Source organism: Coffea arabica, chromosome 2e (assembly GCF_036785885.1).
Source record: "Coffea arabica cultivar ET-39 chromosome 2e, Coffea Arabica ET-39 HiFi, whole genome shotgun sequence".
NCBI lineage: Eukaryota > Viridiplantae > Streptophyta > Magnoliopsida > Gentianales > Rubiaceae > Coffea > Coffea arabica.
In genome coordinates this window covers 72,804,754-72,826,049 of record NC_092313.1, presented here as the reverse complement: position 1 = coordinate 72,826,049, position 21,296 = coordinate 72,804,754, and the positions used below count along the sequence as shown (strand labels likewise).

Sequence of the window (21,296 nt, the reverse complement as noted above, 5' to 3'; positions counted from 1 at the left end):
CTTGAATTTTGGTCCCTTGGGATCTTTACAGTAATGCTTAGTTATTCAAGTTCTGTGTTTCCTTTTCCTTTGTTTTTGGTTATTTTAATGTGGAATTGTAGGAATTGCTATAGTGCTAGACCTTAATTCGTGTGAAATAAACTTTACGTTAATAAACTATAGTGTATAACTTCTGCATGTGATTGTGCCATTGCATAAACCATTCAGATGGCCTGAGTCCCATAAAATCGAATAAAAAAGGCAACATTAAATAAATTAAAAAAAAAGAAACGGAAAATTCCCTCACTGTCAAGATCTTGGCCCCTAAAGTGTATCCGATTGTCCTCCTGCGAAATTAAGCAAAATTTCAGTAATTATATATAACATGATTTTCGAAAATTCTGCCACGTCTTTCGAAATTTTATTACTGCTAACTTCTATTTGATTTTCGGTCCATTCTCTCTCGTTGCCTTCGATGTTGCTCTTGTATATTGTTCCGAGTTCGCATACCCCATCTGGGATTCTCCATCTTTTGTCGATGTCTGCAATTTATAGTACAGAAATGGCGAAAAAAATTTTGGGTTTATCAAAGAATTGTGAAGAAAGAGTGCCCCGCAACTATTGCAAATGTTGCCCCAGATATTATGGTATGTTCCTGAGATTCTCTTGTAAAACCAATTGATATCTATGTTGAAGAGTCCTGGGTGCAAATGAGCAATTGATTTGGTGAAGACTCAAGCCTTGATTTTGAACTTGACTCGCTGCCAAGTTTGAAGTCGAGCTCAAGCCAAGCCGTATTGATTTTGGGGGTTCGCCAAACTTAATCAAGCTTCTTTGAATATATCTTGACTGTTTTTAGAGTTTTTTGAGATGTATACAAAGTTAATGTGGGGAAGAAACCATTTTTGGCTGTTTGATTGCGTTGAGTGATGATGGACATTGTGCATGCCAAAGTTCATGCTTAAACTTTCACTGAGTGGTCGAGTCGAGTTCGAGCAACATTTGTGAATTTGTATGTTTTGGGAGGTAATGCTTGGTATAACTCTTATAGAGAATATTAAAAAAAAAAAAAAAAAAAAGGTAGCTTTGCTAGATAGTACCCCCACTGGTGGTTCTAAGGGTTAAAGGTGTTATTTAGCCGTATAAGTGAAGTTACAGAGGAACGAACTCATCATCAATAATCTATAAAAGATTCCAAATTTTGCTAAACTAAAAGATAAGTTATATAATGGATTTATGAACTGCTGGTCCCCTAGAATATACTTAATTAATTGATTGAATGTATGAAGGTCAGCAATATCAAATTGACGGAATAGTTGAAAGGCCTTATTCTTGCTTCAGTAAGGCCTGAAAGGCACCAAGGACGGGCAGGAAATGGCAATCTTTATAGGGTACAGATATTTTGATTAAGGTGCAAAGTCAACTACGGTATCATGTAACTTGGATTCTAAATGTTTATGGATTTAATATCAGTTTTCTGAGGTTTTCATTAAAGAAACAGCCAAAACTGATGAGTTGTGAATACACCCCAATTTGTTTACCATCAAGTCTTGTTATTAGGTGGTATAAGAATCCTTCTTTGACTGTAGCGGGTTCATATGGCGTGCAAGTATCCTTGCTCAAGAAAATATTAAGGATGACGTATGGTCATACCTCATTCATAATTGCAGTCAAGATCCTATATAAACTGACTGACATACCGATGTTTTCTGTATTTGTCCCAGTGAATGTAGGATTGGAGCAGTGCAGAGAGTCACAGAATCATGGCTAGTTTAGTTGGAACAGATGAGATAGAGTCAATAAGAAATGAGTTGTCAGAAGTGGGAAGAAGCTTGAGATTCTCATTGCGGCGTCTCAGCTCCAGTTTCAGGAGTTCAGTCTTGAGTACTGGAAGGGATGGTAATCTTGATGAAGAAACTGCATTGCAATGGGCTGCTATTGAGAGACTGCCTACTTTTGAACGGCTCAGATCATCTTTGTTTGATGAGCCTGATGGCAATGAAGCTGAAGATAAAAGAAAACGAGTGATTGATGTTACCAAACTCAGTGCTCCAGAAAGGCATGTGTTCGTTGAGAGGCTGATTAAACACATTGAGCATGACAACCTTCAATTGCTTCAGAAAATGAGAAAAAGAATGAACAAGTAATGTTTCTTCTCCTTTTGAACCAGGACAGCAAGGTTTTTCTAATTGATGACAACTAAAGTTAATGTAATATGTCATGACTCTTGATATCCTTTGTCTGAATATTGTCATCACTCCAAAAAGAACAAATGAAAACATCTACGGAAAAAGTAAAACTGTTATGTCCTATTTAGATGTTGTAGTTATGGCTTATAAGGTTAGCTATTATTTCTTCAATAGTTAACGATTCTCATTGTCATTTCAGATTAATTGCAGTCTAACTTTCAATTGATTTCTGTAGAGTTGGTTTAGAATTTCCATCAGTGGAAGTAAGATATGATGATCTTCATGTAGAAGCTGATTGTGAAGTTGTTGAAGGGAAGCCTCTTCCAACTCTTTGGAATTCCTTTAAAAGTAGTCTTCCAGTAAGTTTGTGCTCAGCTTCTATTTTGCTGTTAGTTCTTCAATCAAAGAGTCTAAGTCTGTCTACTCTATCATCTAATGCAAGAGTGTTATAGGGGTGCATCTTTGAGCTGACTCAGTATTGAATTCAATGCTAAAAGCCTAACTACAACAAACTTTTTAAACAATTTTTCCAGTCATTAGAATCTAATGATTAATTTTAGGATGTAAACATTGTTTCTCTTCTTTTACAGTCAAGTTACAGTAAACTGAATTTCTAGTGTGATGCAAAAGTGCTTCTTCATTTCTACCCTATGCTTTGATTACCCTGGAGATAAAAAGTCATGGATAATATGAAATGAGATTGATTGAGCAGCAAGCCTTACACCATTAAAAAATTTTTGGAAAAGAATTTTTTCTTTTTCATTTATACCCTGAAATAATTATTTGATCCACATCATGACACCATGTGGAGCTGCTGATGTGCGTATCTATCTATCATAAATAACAATTATGATTTATCCAATTCCAATCGCTTTTACAGATAATATAAATAGTATGATGAATGGAAATCTCTCTGATACATTGTTTGTATTTGTTTCCTCAATAGAATGAGGAGGTACTTATTTTATGCCTTTGAAGTATTAAAAAGCCATTTCAGCAGTTTTTCTAATTTACATCTGTTGCTTCCTTAAGAATTGATAGTGATTTATGTCCGTCCACAGGACATTACAAGGCTTCTAGGTGTTAAATCACTAGTATCAAAGATCAGCATCATTGATGGTGTTAGCGGTATCATTAAGCCTGGAAGGTATGCTCATTTTGCTAGTCAATTTATAATATGTTCAAGCCAATAAGAATGTCGTAGTTTCCTTTAGAAATCAGTTATCTGTTACAAATTTCATGCTACTGCAGTTTCTGCTTCTTCTCTCTCTCTCTCTCTCTCTCTCTCTCTCTCTCTCTCTCTCTCTCTCTCTCTCTCTCTCGGGTTATCTTCAAAGTTACTGGAATGTATCCAACTCTCCATGCTAACCTTTCATTTTTTGTTCACGTCTTATATATAAACTCTGAATGCAGAATTATATGGTACTTATATATGTAAATTCTAAATGCAGAATGACTCTCCTGCTTGGTCCTCCAGGATGTGGGAAGACCACTCTATTAAAAGCGCTTTCTGGAAATCTTAACCAATCACTCAAGGTCCTCACATGCTCTATGTTTCATCTTGACGAATATATTGCTCATATATATACTGATAGAGTAACTTATAGTAACTCGGGAGACAGATAAGATTTTGATTTTGATCTCTTGATGATTTTTTACTTGTGGGGGATAAAGAAAAGTAAATAGAGATGAGTTATGCAAAATGACATTTGTAGCTTATCTTGGGTTTGAATAAATTACAAACTTTGAGCATTCATATTTGTTTGCAGAAGAATGCTATTCCAAAGTAATTAAGTTAATTGTTCTGAGGGATTATAGCGGTAAAATAGCTTTTGAAGCCTTGTTAATGAAAACTAGCACTAGTAAGTTCTAGGGACAGAAGTAATTTGGCTTATTAGAATCTTTCATATTCCATGACATAGAAGTCATTTTGCTCTTCCTTTAAACTGACAAGAATAGAAGTTTTGACAGTGTAAGAGCTCAGTGCATAGTATCTATAATCAAAACTCAGCTTATTAACAGGTTACTGGGGACATTTCATACAATGGATACAAATTAACAGAATTTGTGCCTCAAAAAACTTCTGCTTATATAAGCCAGTATGACCTGCATAATGGTGAAATGACCTTAAGGGAAACACTTGATTTCTCATTGCGCTGTCAAGGTGTTGGAAGCAGAGCAGGTATGCCCCTTTAGATATGAACATTATACTATGTTGATGAGAAAATTACTTATGCCTTTCCACCTTGTAAAGAGATAATGACTGAGCTTAGTCGAAGGGAGAAAGAGGCTGGAATTCTTCCTGATCCAGATATTGATACCTACATGAAGGTAGTTTTGGAATCTCATTGTTCATCATCTGATGTATGCTGAATCATTTGGCGTTTTGTTAACATTGAATTTATTGGAAGTGAAACCTTGCCTTTGCAAAGCAAATTCCCTCATAAATTTTTGTTCAGTTTTCCTCAAATCCTGGTAATATTATTTGATTGATGTATATATATATGGCCTTGTTTTGATTATTTAACTTCATTTTTTTTTCGGTCGTTTTCAATCTACAGTCCATGTATATTTCTTTTTCTTGCTAAATATTATGAAAGACTTTTATGGGCTTATTCTGATTCTGGTCATATAATCCACAACTAAGAAAATGACTGTTTCTGAGAAAGAACTTTTCTGTAAACAGTTTTTATAAAAAGTAGACTTAAATTTATAATCGCTTTTCTGCAATGTGATCTTAAGTGGCGTATTATACCGACTGAAGTGGTACTTCAATTTATGCATGATAGAAATACTGAATGTAACATAGGACTTCTTTCCAACTAGGATGCAAATGTTGCTGCCCAGAGGTGACACATTTAATGCATGATAGATGAATTGAGTTTGACTGGTGGTTACCTCTGTTTTCAACAATCATGTTTCAGCACCAATTGCAGCTGAGTTCACGCTTGCAAATTGCAATAATTAGTTGGCCTATTTCCATTTCTTTAATGCTAATTTGTAGAAGCTTTAGCATTTAAAGTGTGATAAAAAATGATTGATATATTCGCCTCCTATTCAGCTATTCTGCTATTCTGAAGTGTTATTCTGATAATATGTCTTCAACACATTTTCTTCAACATGCGCTCATAGACAAACACACACTCGCTCTCTCTCGTTACTCCTTCCCTTCAGTTTGTCAATTTCAAGTTGATGCCTGGTTCATTTCTATCTTTTGGCTATTTTACAGGCAAGTTCTGTTGAAGGACAAAAGACAACACTTCGAACGGACTACATTCTAAAAGTATTCGTCCTTTAAAGGTTTTTTGGAAGTTTAAATTCAACATCCAATATATGTTACTATATTCTTGATGGTGCACCTTGTTTCAGATACTTGGGATTGATACTTGTGCTGACACACTGGTAGGAGATCCAATGAGGAGAGGTGTCTCTGGTGGTCAGAAAAAGAGATTGACAACAGGTACTATTGTTGCTAAAAGATGCTTTATTTATTGTTTTAGCTCATAAATTTAGCCAAGCATAATAAACATGTTTTCCAAGTGTAGCAGCTCAATCTTTTGACTGAAAATGTAAAAGGCAGATTTAATGTGATATATACTGCTATTCAGGGGAAATGATTGTTGGCCCTACAAGAGCTTTGTTCATGGACGAAATATCAAATGGATTGGATAGTTCAACCACCTATCAGATTGTTGCTTGCCTTCAGCAACTAGCACATATCCTAGATGCTACCATACTCATTTCACTTCTTCAGCCTGCTCCAGAAACATTTGATCTGTTTGATGACATTATCTTGATGAGTGAAGGAAAGATTGTCTATCACGGACCTAGAAGCAGTGCTCTAGAATTTTTTGAGAGTTGTGGATTTAGGTGTCCTGAAAGAAAAGGAGTAGCAGACTTCCTACAGGAGGTTAACACCTGTTTGTTTCATGTTTTTTCACCGCTTTTCATTTTCCTGAAACTTGGTGAATCCTTTGTAGGTTATTTCAGGAAAGGATCAAGCACAATACTGGTTTACGACTGAAGAAACTTACAACTATACCTCTGTTGATGCATTTTCAAGAAAATTTAAACAATCATCTTATGGGGAGAAGCTAAGAGAACAACTATCTGCACCATCAGTGAAGTCCAAGAGCCACAAGGATGCTATGACTTTTACTGCATATTCACTTCCTAAATGGGAACTTTTGAGAGCATGTATGTCAAGAGAATTCCTGCTGATGAAAAGGAATCGATTCGTCTACATTTTTAAATCCGCTCAGGTTAGCAAATACATGTTTACTTTGGTTTCTTCACTTCGTTTGCCTTTGAAAATGTATGTTTTTTTCACCTGTATTAATTATTTATAGACATCTCAGTTCTTCTGTCGATATTCTTTCCACGCTATAATTGAGTATTTAGCAAGTTTCATTTGCAGATTTCCATTTCAGCATCTATCTCGATGACTATATTTTTACGGACAATGATGAGCTTTGATCTTCTTCATGCAAACAAGTACATGGGAGCTTTGTTCTTCGCGGGTGGCCTGCTTGTTGTTAATGGACTTCCAGAATTGTCAATGACTGTTGGAAGGCTTGCAGTTTTCTACAAACAGAGAGATTTACTCTTCTATCCAGCTTGGGCTTATGCAATTCCAAGTGCCATCCTGAAGGTTCCGCTCTCATTGTTCGAAGCTGTAATTTGGACAAGTTTGACTTATTATGTCATTGGATATGATCCTGAGATAGGAAGGTTAGTCACATCGTACAAGACCTGGAAGTAATTGGAGTCTTTGAAATTTGATTGCATTACGATTGACAAGTATTCATCATTTCATCCGACTTTTATGTTTATCATTTTGAGTTCTGTTGAATGGTTGGCTGAACGCAAAATGTTTAGTGATCCTCTAACCAAGTGCCAGTGTTTTCTAGGTTCTTCCGTCATTTAATTGTATTATTTGCTCTTCACGTGGCATCAATATCCATGTATCGGTTTGTTGCATCTGTATGCCGAACTGTGGTTTCTGCCTCGATGGTTGGTCTCTTGACACTGCTATTCGTCTTCGCCTTCTGTGGCTTCATAATTCCAAGACGTAAGATTTTTTGTACTTTTTCATCTAATTCCAATGCTCTGAAACTAACTTTTTAGAGGAAAAGGAAGTCGAATTGACAAGTGATTTTTATTGCAGCCTCCATGCCAAATTGGTTAAAGTGGGGCTTTTGGGTTTCTCCACTCTCATACGGCGAGATTGGACTCACTCTAAATGAATTTCTGTCCTCACGGTGGAAGAAGGTAACCAAGCATCTCAATGTACCAAGGGCATTAACATTACATTGAGTTTCTTGACAACCAATGAGGGCTTATTTGAGGTGGTTGCCAAACTGATGCATATCGTCTGGGGCTATGGTAGATTGGTACACAGCAGGCTAGACATAAACTAAATTGCTAATTAGAAACGCAGCACTTTCAGTTTTTCCTTTATGAAACTTCCTCTTACGGCAATACTTTTTCTGTCCTTTTACTTGCTAGTTAAGTGGGTTACTTCTCTCTGAATGATGTCCAGTTATTATGTAGTTCATAGATATCAAAAACTATTGTTTGACCTTTTATGATAGATCAGAACTACCTTTTAGATGACATTTTTTGTCATCATGGTACGTTTATGGTGTTAACTATCCTGTTATGGTAACCTATTTAATTATCTATTGTATGTTGTATGTTCACACTGCTTTTCGTGATTTCTTTTTAATCTCATGTCTGCATAGATGCTTCCAACAAACACCAGTATTGGACAAAAAACACTTGATGCCCGAGGATTGAACTTTGACGGATACTTTTTCTGGATTTCGGTTGGTGCTTTGTTTGGCTTCACTTTACTGTTCAATCTCGGTTTCACTTTGGCCTTAACATATTTAAACCGTAAGTTCATCTTGTGACATATTCAAGCATGAAATGTCAAATTACTGTATCAACTTGTTATTACTGCAACACATGCAGCTGTTGGTTCTCGTGCTATCATATCTAGAGAGAAGTACTGGCAAGAACAGAGAACTAAGAAACTGGATGTTATAGAGCATGCGGAGGAAAAATCATCAAATCCTTCCCTTGCTACCACTACTGAATCTCAAAAAGGTGGGTTTTTAGCCTATTACTTCCACTATTTTGCAGTTGCAACCCTACAAGTTGCCTTCCTTCTGAGCATCAGGTACCTATCTTCCGAAACTAAAAGAGATTCAGTCTCTGGTTCAGCAGGAAAAATGGTTTTACCTTTTGAGCCACTAACTGTGGTGTTCCAAGATTTGCAGTACTATGTTGAGACCCCTCTGGTAATTACAACTGCTCTTATCAAACTTTTGATTCCTTAGGATGTTGGGCTAAATTACAAGTGTTAGTTCACTGCTCATCTGGTTTCAGGCCCTGAAAGAGCGAGGTTTCCCAGAGAAAAGGCTCCAACTTCTTTGTGATATTACAGGAACCCTCAGGCCTGGTGTTCTTACAGCACTTATGGGAGCCAGTGGAGCTGGAAAAACAACCCTTCTTGATGTACTTGCTGGTAGAAAAACTAGTGGGACTGTAGAAGGAGAAATAAAGATTGGAGGGTTTCCCAAAGTTCAAAAGACCTTTGCTCGAATCTCGGGTTACTGTGAGCAAACTGACATACATTCCCCTCAAATTACTGTAGAAGAATCAGTCATATTTTCTGCTTGGTTAAGACTTCATCCGCAGATAGATTCGGAAACTAAAATTGTATGATACTACCTTCATAAAAGTTGGTTAATTGTTTTGCTTTTGTATCTGTTTTTTGAAATTTAACATAAAATAGTGGCTTCATATCTGTAGGATTTTGTGAAAGAGGTCCTTGAGACCATTGAACTTGATGGGATAAAAGATGCTCTAGTGGGCATTCCAGGCGTTAATGGTTTGTCGACTGAGCAACGCAAGCGGCTCACAATTGCTGTGGAATTTGTTGCTAACCCATCAATTTTCTTCCTGGACGAGCCTACAACTGGATTAGATGCAAGAGCAGCTTCTATTGTAATGCGAGCTATAAAGAATGTGGCTAGTACGGGAAGAACAATTGTTTGCACCATCCACCAACCAGGCATTGACATATTTGAAGCATTTGATGAGGTAAGCATCTAACCAAGAAACAACTGCAGCTGGTTAGTCAACATCTGCGATTGATGTTGCTACTAAATAGGATCTAATGATATGAAAAATAGATTCAGAAGAGAAAATGGAAATTGACATTTCAGTAAGGCCTCTTATTCCGTTGAACTTATTACACAGCATTACTGAGCATGTCAAAAGTGAGAATAGATTTAGTAGCTGCTGCATCATGTTTTTGAAGATGTAAACAAGAATGTAAAGCTGAGGCTAATAATCTAATCAGCCAACAACAGTATGACCTAGAATTTCTTTGGTATAGTCAGAAACGTGTTTAACTTAATGAATGCCATAGTTTCTTTGTTTTCGAAGATCTGCAGCTATTCAATTTATGTAGCATTAGCAATGTTTCTGGATCTCATAGTTGCATAAGATGAAAGAGTCTTGCTTTATGATTGCTGCATCCAAATGTCTTATATTACATGCTATCACATGCATCTCTTATGTCAGTCAACCATGATGCAGTAATCATCCTGTCTTCTGCTTAGTACTTTCTGAGAAAATGAACATCACTATTAGTACAATTGTGAACTTTGCTTACATATTGCAGTTAATTCTTCTAAAATCTGGTGGACGTATGATCTACTGTGGACCATTGGGTCAACACTCTAGTGAAGTCATTCAATACTTTGAGGTCAGTTTCCAAAACAGGTTGCCACTTTCTGGATTGTTCAATTTGCATCTTCTTGTATGATATAATTTTTCGTGCCATCTGATTAAAATAGACTCTGACAGGGTATCCCAGGTGTGCCCAAAATAAGGAATAATTACAATCCAGCAACATGGATGTTAGAGGTTACTTGTACGTCTTCCGAAGCTGAGCTTGGAGTAGATTTTGCTGAGATCTACAAGCGTTCTTCTTTGTACGAGTAAGTAGAATAAACTAATTCAGATACCTGAACTTTTACCACTATACTGTGAACCATGAATGATGTGTATTTGGTGCAAAACAACTGTGATAAGATTTTGAATGGTACAGTGTGGAACTTTAAAGTGAGTTTCACTTTTTCTCAGATGACCATAGGCATCAATCTTGTAATTGCTATCTAAATATTTTCTTGCTGGGTGAGGATAGATGACTACCACCTGGCCACCACCACTCCAAGTTGTACCTCTTTTGAGTCATAACGTGATAACCCTAATCTTCACTGACTTCCTTGCCTTTCTTATTCAATAAAGTGGATAGATGGACTAATATCGAGACAGGAAGCTGGCTTCCAAAATTACAGTATATGCTGTTTTGTCAATGAAAAATTGAAGAAAGATAATACTATGTGCTGCCTTATTCTACTTTTGATTAGTACTTCAATGGATAGCTGTTCTTAGAAATGTGGCACCTTTATTGAGGATAGGGGTGGCTACTGCCTCCATTTGACAGCCACTGTGACATTCTTTCCACCAACTCATTTCCTATCATGCTAGTTTAACATCGGTATGCATCTTCTTTGTTGTTTGGACAAGATTGCCAATATTCTAGTCTTACTAAATTGTCTTGAGTAACTAGAATTGCAGTTATGACCCATTTGGGCACTTAGATAGCTAATCGTTCTAATTGAAGAATTTGCATTTCATACTTTGACATGGCAGCATTTCCCTGTTCTTTCTTTAAACTTGAAACCTTCTACAAGCGGCATTCAGCATAGATCCCTACCTGCTTTATTGGACTGCATGAATATGAACACAAAACTGAGTGGCACATAGAGCAAACCACCCAACAGTCCAACATACAAGCTTAACTTACTCTAAATACATCATAATGTTAAACTCGTCACTGTGACAAACAACACTTGAAAATTTCAATCTCTTTTTGAAGCCACTGATCTCAGAATTCTCCTCAAGAATAACATTGCTCTTTTATTCCTTTCTTTTTTATTTGTCGTAGGAATAACAAAGAACTTGCAAATACCCTGAGTTCGCCACCTATTGGGCATGAAGCTTTGGATTTTCCAACACAGTATGCACAAAATGGTTGGGGACAGTTCAAAACTTGTCTCTGGAAACAACATTGGTCTTACTGGAGAAGTCCTTCTTACAACTTGATGCGCTTCATGTTCATGATTATTACGTCTCTGATTTTCGGGGCATTGTTTTGGAAGCAAGGGAAAAAGATGTAAGTATCTTAATACTGAGATTTGCTAGAAGAAAATGCTAATGTGGTATGTCTAACTCAAATCTTGAAAATATGATTAGTTCCTTTCTTAGAAAACTAACAATCATTTATCTATTCATCCGTGTCCTAGATCTGATGTGTTACTACTTTCTTGCACCTATAGTGAATAGCACGTACCATGATTTGGCCTATGTAAGCATGAATAATTTTTTATTACTTAGTGGACTTCCATTAAAACTTCAATGTGTCACAAAATATTTCTACTTTTCATTTTCTTTAGAGAGAGAATGCCATTTCATTTGAACTTCTGGGATCTGAATTTCTTTCTGTAACTAAGGATCAAATCACTGATTCTTTTCTTCTTCTTTTTTTGTAAGTGGGAGGTCTTGGGGAGGTCTTGAACCCAAGACCTCCTACTTACAATCCCTCCCACCTTACAACCCAACCCAACCCTCTCCCCCTCAAATCATTGACTGTGTTTTTCCTCTATTCTGCAGAGAAAATCAGCAAAACTTATTCAATATACTCGGTTCCATGTTTATCGCAATGTTCTTTTGTGGCGTGTACAATTCGTCTTCAATTTTGCCATACGTCAGCACAGAGCGAACTGTTTTATACAGGGAAAGATTTGCAGGAATGTATGCTTCTTGGGCTTATACACTCGCTCAGGTACAACTTTAAGTGTCAAGTACTCTATTTGACAGTACAGCATATTCACTGATGTGAGATTTAGAATCTTTTTGGGATTAAACATCTTGAGTTTTAATAGTTTTAGTATATTGAACTCACATTAAGGGCCTAATTTACCTTCGTCAGGTTCCAGTATGATTGCTTTGCAAATTCTTTTGTAGCTGGAACCCACTAATTCGCGATAACTCAAATGAGAATAATGGTTGTTGGAATCCGATGCTGCCTTCTGAAATATTCCCTTTTCTCCTTTCGATAGCAATAGTCATATAGGACTTCTACACATTCATCAATCAAGAATCTGCAATCTAAACCTGACCATGAGTGACATATCTTCAGAGCATTGGCTCCTCCTCGCACTTTCACTTCCAAGAATATGCTACAGCCATAAGAGAATTCTGCCAGTAGAGTTGCTAATATTTTCATGATGCCATCATTTTTTTTGCAGGTCATTATTGAGATCCCTTATGTCTTTATCCAAGTATTGGCATTTACGGTAATCACATATCCAATGATTGGGTATTATTGGTCAGCTTACAAGGTTTTTTGGTACATCTACTCGATGTTCTGTACCTTGCTGTTCTTCAATTGTACCGGCATGATGATCGTCTCAATTACACCAAGCTTTCCAGTGGCTGCAGTTCTACAATCAGCTTTTTACAATATCTATTACCTTGTTGCCGGATTTCTGATTCCTCGGCCAGTAAGCAATTTATATAAGGGATTATTACAGTTTGAAGAAAACTTACTTCTTGTTACTATTCTTACCCATGGTTTTTTTTTTTTTTCACTTTCAGCAAATTCCAAAGTGGTGGGTATGGTTATACTATTTAGCTCCTACATCTTGGACACTGAATGGAATGCTTACGTCCCAATATGGAGATATTGACAAGCCGATTGAGGTGTTTGGAGAGCCTACAACAGTATCCAAATTTTTGAGGGACTACTTTGGATTTCATCATGATCAACTACCTATGGTGGCTGTTATCTTAATTCTGTACCCAATTGTTTTAGCTTGTCTGTTTTCATATTTTGTTTCAAAGTTAAACTTCCAAAAGAGATGATCAGCAATGTAGATTGTGGTTGTAGATTGTGGTTTAAAATTATATATATATATATATATATATATACATATATATGTATATATGTATATGTATATAGAGGGTAGGAATAAAGGTGAGAACACTAATATTGGTGAATGAGGAATGCCACTGTGGCCATTAAGCAAATTGTGCCCCACGCATGCTCTGGTTAGCCTGTCTTTGCTCTTTTAGCAAGTTAGACAAATTTTCTTTCTTCTTATGGTTTAGTCTAACTTTTGCTATAGTAATATAGTTTATGAACTCCAATAGTTAGTGGACAACTCTTAATATCTTTCTACAGCAAATCACTCTCTACTTGACCTCTTTATATATGAGAGATTGTTTAAATAATAAATGAACTTTAATAAATAGTTGTATGAATAAATTCAAGGTATTGTGTACAAACTCATGTATATCACATGATTCTATGATAAAAAATATGAATCTATCCTTATATTCAAGAATCTCCTCGTACATGTATATATATGCATTCATTATAATGTATGTACATTTTAGAATCATTTGATTCATCATACAATACATGCATGTACATCATACAAATTTTGAAAATTTTCAACGGAACCTGATGCTCAAGGATTTCATCCCGGAGAGAGAGGTCTCAGCCATCAATATGTTTGTCACGAATGGAAAATGATAACAACTTTATAGACCTATTGCCTAATAGCATTTAGTCTCTCTCTTAAACTATATTCTAGTATTAATGCAATCCAATGGTTACTCTAAATGACAAAATATAAGAATAAGAAGCAAGTGATCGAGTGATTTTAGCATTTAACAATGCTTTTAAAAAAATAAATAATGAGACGAAAAAGGATGTAAATGAAATTGTACACAATCTTGGGGATAAAAAGGTTAACTTTGCTAATACCAGTACATAGCATATGCTATTAGTCTGGTGATGAGTGTGTAGTATTTCAGATGTGGCTCGAGCCAGTTTAGATGTAATTGAATTTGTCAGAGCTAGACAGAATCATCCTCTGTACGAATACAACTTGTCATGGAATTTTCAAATTAGCATTATAATAGCATCAAAGACAGTAAAACTTTGAAATTTTCAAGTGTATCTAAAACTCTCTCAATCGTTATTCTGTGCTGTTTGGGATTTTAAAGATTCATCAAAGCGTCTAAAATTGATGAATAGAAATACTAAAATATCGCTTGGAAAAACTAATATGTAAGAGTAGACCGTAACTTTTAAATCCACGGTAACATTCCTGTTTTCCTAATACAATTTGTCATGTATACAATTTTAAATCCATTTCAAGTGCAGATTTCATCATCATTTGTACAATCCATTTAAGGTGGTAATAATTTAAAGATGGGTTTTTCTAACGAGTGCCCAATAGACACTCGCTAACACATCTAAATTCCATCCAACCTATCATGTATTTACGCACACTAATAATTACTATCCTCATTTGTATTTCTACACTTTTCTAAATTAATCTTACTTTTCTAACTATATTTTTATATTTTCAACTGCATTTTTTATCTCACAAACTAAATAATTACTACCCTCCTCTGTATTTATACACTTTTTTCAATTAATCTAACTATATATTTATATTTTCAACTACGTTTTATATCTCATATACATCATATTACAAAAAAAAATGCTATACTATATTACTCTGCCATTACCTAATCATTTAACTTCTATTTTATTTTCGATGCAGCTTATGGTAATTGTCACTACCCATAATTTTAGAATGGAGATTTACTGTCGAGAAAACAAGGGCAGGTTACTTTTTCTTTGAATAACCATGTATAAGGCGAGGACTATATCATGTAGTAGTTGGTTCACCAATGAAAGACCACAATTTTTTTTCAGAAAAAAATAAATTTGATATTTGTATTTGTTGTATGAATGGTATAGCAACCTTCGAAACATATGTCACAAGAACAATTTAGTCCATTCATCCAATTTTTGGGCGATTAAGGGAAATCCATTGCAACGCCTATAAATACGAGAAGTCACTTTATATCAGTAAATTTCAGAACTGTATTTCAACTTTTCAGTTCAAAGTGTTCGAGTATTCTATCGCATGATTCCAATGACCTCCCTGAGGTTTCTCAAATTTTCAGCAATCCATCCTCAGGTTTCAATAATTATTGAAACCCTTAAAAAGCTGAAAGAAAACAATTCTTTCATGAAAGAGGGCAGATGTGGATTTTATCCTTTAGTTGTAGGCTTAACAACACCTCTTGGTTTAAAATAGTGGTATCCATGAGCATTGTACAGAATCATATAAATGCTCATCTTCTTGAAGCAATTTATAAATGAGTTTGAAATTTACCAAACAAATCTTGGAAAGATAATGGCAGGTTTTAATTTTTCAAAATTTTTTTAAATACTGTTTCTACAATTTAAATCCAAGTAAAGGTGGGTTCTGTACGAAAACATTTAAAATGCACCTCATACGCATTAAAATCCAATAATATGAAGCGGTGGTATTTAGTTAATATTTTTTTTTTCTCTTCAGCCTTTCATGTCTTTGAATATTAGTTTCTCGACACAAATACCAATACCTAAAGAACATGAAAAATGAAATCAAACTGAAATCTTAATTCTGAAAATTGAATCTGAAATCTAAAGTCTGAATCTATTGAGTTATTGAATTGTTAAATGCTAAATTTGATACATTTTGAATATATGTCACATTATGTGATAAGTGAATACTTTATTACTTATTTTTTAGAGCAAGTTTTACCTATGAAATTCAGTGGCACTTAATTAATTCAGATGTTCAATTTTTTGTTATCAAACGCATCTAAACATATAAGATCTGAATTTATTAAATTTAAATGCTAAATCAGGATATCAAACAAGGCCCAAGTGTGAAAAACAGAAAATGAGTTAAAAAACTACAGCTAAAACATAACAACTTAGATGAAAAAGGGAAAAATTAAAATACCAATTGCAGCTTCTTTTGGGATGAAAATCTGCTGATAATATATTACACCTATTATCATTAAGCATTCACATCTATCATCAATGGCTTATTTGTCCATACATTCTACCCACAGTTGGTTTCTACATCAAATTCGAATACATTTCCAAGTTTTCATAGAAATTGAACGCATTATTTATGTAGCTGCAGCTTGGCAAGCTTTTAAAGATTGTTTGAAAATAGTCACGCTGACCCAGCAATATCACTATTGAAATACACCATCAACGGCAAGTGCATCTATCATCATTACCTCTGTTTTCAGACTCGGACAGGGTACTGACTCGACTGAACTCAGGGGTTAAGAATTAATGGGTTTGATCAAATTCGAGCAGGGAGTCAAATCGAATGACATCATAAATATGTCATAAATATAAATTAATAATATAATAAAAAATAATATATAAAAGTGTCCCTTAAATTAGTGATTTACAACTTTATAGTTCTTTGATGAGTTTAGATTTAATCCAAAAGGACTCTAGTTAAAGAACTTTAAATTTATAAGTAGAAATGTAGTTTAGAAAATATGATGGGTTAATTTTACATTTTGCTAAAATTATAAAGGGCCAAACTATAATTAGCAAAACGTATTAGGGTTTTCAAAGTAAATAAATGTCAAAACGAACTAGGAACTTCCACTTTATTTGTTGGCCATCACTTGGTTTTCCTTTTTTTTGTTTATTCTTCTTCTTCCTCTAGGCGACACCAATGACCAACTTTCTCTCTCGCTCTTCTTTTATATCGCACAATAAACTCACCTGAAATTTCTCCCTTTTCTTCATTGTTTTTTTCCAACTCTTCTCTCTTCTCGTCTCTTTTTGGCTCGTTTCTTTTGTTTTTTTTTTTATCTCTTTCTCCTAAATCCAATTCAACTCTCTCTATGGCTTTTGTGTGTTTGTTCACCTCAGGCATGGCGAATTGGGATCCACTTGGGAATTAGGACATGGGAACTTCATGCATATTTGGTCAAAATTTTGGATTTTAGAAAATGAAGGTTAGCTAAGGAGTTTTGGCATGAAGGGCTTTTAAATCAAAGCACCGGTTTCTTTTCATCTTGGCAAAACCAATCAAAAACATCCATCTTACTCCAGCAAAGGAAAAAACCGGATTTTGTCCGGTTTCATCAATTCCCGGTCAAACTCGATTTTTGACCGAATTTGACTGAGTTTTTTAAAGGCAATTTTTTAAGGTAGCTCAGACCAGACAACTAGCCGGTTCCCGGTTCAATCGGTTCAACCGGCTGATCCAATACGAGTTTAAAAACATAGATCATCACTGCTCTTAATTTTTTTTTTTGGATAACTTTTTTTTTATAAAATATCATAATTTTATTAAAATATGCACTAATGGTAGAAATTACATCATCAAAAATACACAGATATCAAAGAACAGATCTGAAAAAATGATACTATAGATCTGAAGAACAATAAAAATTACATTATAAAGCTCCAAATTTAAAAAATGAGATAAAATAATTATAACTTTATGGACATCTGTGCATGCTTCCAATCTCCAAATCTGCTGATTAACTGGTTCAAATCTAGATATTATGGTAAGATCTGAGGAATAAATCCAAAAAATTCTAGATCTGATAATCAAAATCTAAAAAATAAAAAAAAACAGATCTAATAAAAGAAAAATGAAATCAAAGTTCTTATGGCATTAATTCTTCTTCTCAATGTTATTGACTAAAAAGCAAATTCATCTCACAATTGCACAATTCAGATTAACTTGTCAAGAGAGGTTAATCTATCTATAGCTAGGGATAGAACCAGAAAATTTAATACATCTAAAGCTAAATATAAAATAATTTGAAAAAAAAAACACTTTTTAAAAACAATTCGGATTCATTTGTCAGGCCCCACCCCCATGCCGCCCTCTTCTCTTCTGTAGCCATTATAGTAACAACTAGAAGTACCAAAATGGATAAATGATTGGTGGATGAAATCAATCCAATTACAACTATTTATTAAATAGATCTAAATGGTTTGAATTTAAATGGATAATGCAAAAACATTTAATCAATTAGTGGTCTCAGTTGGCTAAATGCATTATACATTTGCATTTCTTTTTTTCTACGTTCTTTTTTGAACATCGATGCATATAATACCTCTTTGTTGTAAATAATACCTTTTCGTTTATAATGCAATACAAGAAGTTTTTGTTCTACGTGCTTCTTGAGTTTTCTCTTTTTTTTTTTAATTTTTCTTCTTTGCTTTCAATTTAGAATACAAAATGTCTTAAAGTAATAGAGAAAGTTCTGGCCGCGCATTTGTATATGTGAATTGTGATTGACTTGACACTCTAATTATAATTTTAGTTACTCCACATTCATTGCATCCTAATCAATTTTGCAAAACTTTCCTAGGCCCAACATGTCTAATGATTTAGGTTCCATAATTACTGTAGTTGTATTTTGTGAATAAATGTAATGGATATTTTAATTTATGCACTCACATTTGTTATTCCTTTACCTTTAGATGCTTTCACAAATTAGTTACAATCGTTCAAAAAATTTATACTTAGGGGCACTCTTAGCACCCATTAACAAAAGGATATTTTAAATATATTTTATAATCAATGGAAAAAATTTAACAACAAAATGCAAGACCATTAGATTCTAATTAATTGAGTCAAGAGTCATAAAAAAATTTAGAATGTAATTCTGTAAATCTGTTACTAAAATTAAATCCAAATTTATCCCAAACTTCTACCCATCAGAATAATTAAATCTAAAAAAAGAGAGAAAGAACCTAAACATTTTGATTTCAATAAGTTCAATACATAATCATATATTTAGTGGAAGAACATGTAATAAGCATATACTGAGAGGATATAAGGGAAAAAATAGTATTAAGTAAAAATTAAAAAAAAAAGGGTTCTGCAATATTAAATAAATTGATGATGATATACTGCTTTTTCATAGCTGCAGTAGTGCGGAGTCTCCAGAACCATGCTTAGTCTTCAAAGGACCAAAAGAGAGAAACTGTAGAGAGAGTAAGTTCTAGAGCAAGTGTTGGTAGTTTGTCAATAATTTACGTATTTAGAGATTTTACTATTAAAGATTTTGTTTAACTTAACAAGGCAATTACTTAAAATCTATAAGTTGCTTCTATCATTGTATCTCTTCATAAAAGGTAAGTTTATCAGATTTGTGACTCTTATCAAAAGAGATATGTTTCCACAGTTAACAAACGTTACTCTTCATTGGTGTCTCAATAGAGTCTATAAAATCTCAATCAACACTACAAGAAAATTGGTTTTCAGTGGCAAGCAATTTTCATCACAAAAAATTAAAAAGTCGTCACTAATAAGTTTTATTGACAACCTTCTAGTCGTCATAGAGTCATCACTGAAGGCCGGTCGGTAAAAGTACACAGTGACAACCTTAAAAGTCGTCAGTGAATGGTACTGTTTTGTGACAACTGGTGTTGTCAGTAATTGTTTTAATTTTAGTGATGACATAGTATCTTGTCAATGATGTATAAAGCAATGTAGTCACTAAAACTAATCCACAGTTGACACTGGTATAAACTAATTACTGACAACTTTTGTTATCACTAAATACTTTTCAATTCTATGACAATAGGTGGTTGTCAATGGAGAAATCTGATTCAGTGACAACACTTCACCACCATGAAATTTAAAGATTTTCCTGCTATAATTATATCTAAAAAATGAAAAAAATGAAAAAAGTGACAATGCTTTACAATTAACAAATGAAGGCATCCATTACATTATGAAATGCCAAAATATCATTTTAAGCATTCGAATATTATAATCAAGTTCAACAACACCCTACAAATAGTTTGATAACTGATATTTGGCCTAAATTTCACATATAAGTCAAGGTAGTTTTACAAAACAAATCCAAGTCCTCAAAAAAATATGCTGTCGAAACATTTCCTGAGTATAAGATTTTCTCTATAGTTCTTGAGTTAATTAGCAACTCTTGCTGCTGATCTTCCAAAAATCTAAAATGAGCAACATATCTGCAGTGAAGTACTTCAATTATTAGTAGGTGATAAGAAAAACTTGAGACACGAAAGAGAACTTAAGAATTTGCAAGAAAAGAAGCTAAATGATTTCTTTTAAGTATCATCTAGATAGTGACTAAATAAGAGCAAAGTAAGAGATAAAGCACTTAGAACTTTAGAACTCAAGAAACACTTCTTTTATTTTTACAATGATATTTAAAACTCAAGAAACAATAAATATGCTTATGCTACTGTATGAAGAACCAAACAGTGATCCTTCTATGGCTTCGTAGGACACATTTGTATGGTTCATTCAAATAGATTATGCATAACAACTTCAGCTTTTCAGGTATCGAGAATGCATATTGTTTATCACAAGACCAAGTTTCGATGACAACTAAAATTTGACATATATAGGGACTCTTTGTGCCCATTGGTAATATTTTAATGATTTTGATAATAAAAAATTTGATGCATCTAATATTTTAGTGAAATTGTGTATAAAATGGAAAAGATGCTCCACTATAAATCGGAGCTTTTGACTATTATGCAATACATAATTGATATGTACTCTTCATTTTTTTTTGAAAGAGAGTTTTATTAAGGCTTTATTGTATCTTAGGCGTATCAAATAGTGAAATCACGCCTCAAAGCCATTACTGTGCTAATAATCTAAAGGTATTTGATAATGGCAACCGAGGCAAATTCTGTAGTGAAAGTTCATATTCAAGATTAGAGGTGGCAATTTGTCCCAAGTCCCAATGGGTTACCCATGCCCATGGGGACTTTGGGTGGGATGGGTATTGGATTTTGATATTGGGTTTAAAATGGGACAAATCCCAATTGTACCCATTAATTGATGGGAATACTTGGGAAATACTTGGGTACCCATTGGGCTCAAATAACAAGGGCTCTGTTTGGTTTAGCTATTTTTGGGGGGTATTTTTGAAATATTTTATTATAGCAGTGTATATGAAAAATTTTTACTATAATTTTTTTTTGAAATATTTGATATACTAATATGGATGGGATGTTTTTTGAGTTATTGCATATTACTGTAACATTGTATTTGAAAAACTTATTTTTTGAAAAAATAGCCAATCCAAACGGAGTCTTAGATTCAAAAATTATCTTTAACAATTTTTATAGCCATACTA

The 21,296-nt window shown here is 34.2% G+C and overlaps 1 protein-coding gene across 4 annotated transcripts; it reads left to right on the top strand.

Annotated features, from left to right (window-relative positions):
- The first annotated feature begins 318 nt into the window (after nt 1-318).
- Nucleotides 319-13,340, top strand: LOC113727852 (pleiotropic drug resistance protein 3-like). Of its 4 annotated transcripts, none has more exons than XM_072081005.1 (25): nt 319-626; nt 1,704-2,122; nt 2,404-2,527; nt 3,230-3,315; nt 3,620-3,704; nt 4,191-4,350; nt 4,423-4,499; nt 5,398-5,451; nt 5,538-5,628; nt 5,777-6,078; nt 6,149-6,430; nt 6,664-6,899; nt 7,079-7,239; nt 7,336-7,439; nt 7,913-8,066; nt 8,145-8,279; nt 8,385-8,473; nt 8,562-8,894; nt 8,988-9,278; nt 9,865-9,948; nt 10,050-10,183; nt 11,197-11,424; nt 11,922-12,093; nt 12,560-12,814; nt 12,909-13,340. In XM_072081005.1, exons 2-25 carry the CDS (start codon nt 1,743-1,745, stop codon nt 13,173-13,175), a joined length of 4,284 nt encoding a protein of 1,427 aa, XP_071937106.1. In that variant the 5' UTR covers nt 319-626; nt 1,704-1,742; the 3' UTR covers nt 13,176-13,340. The 4 variants fall into 4 exon arrangements, with proteins under 4 accessions (XP_071937106.1, XP_071937105.1, XP_071937103.1 ...); XM_072081004.1 differs by having other exon boundaries at nt 6,586-6,899; nt 8,400-8,473; XM_072081002.1 differs by having other exon boundaries at nt 6,586-6,899.
- Nucleotides 13,341-21,296: the final 7,956 nt, after the last annotated feature.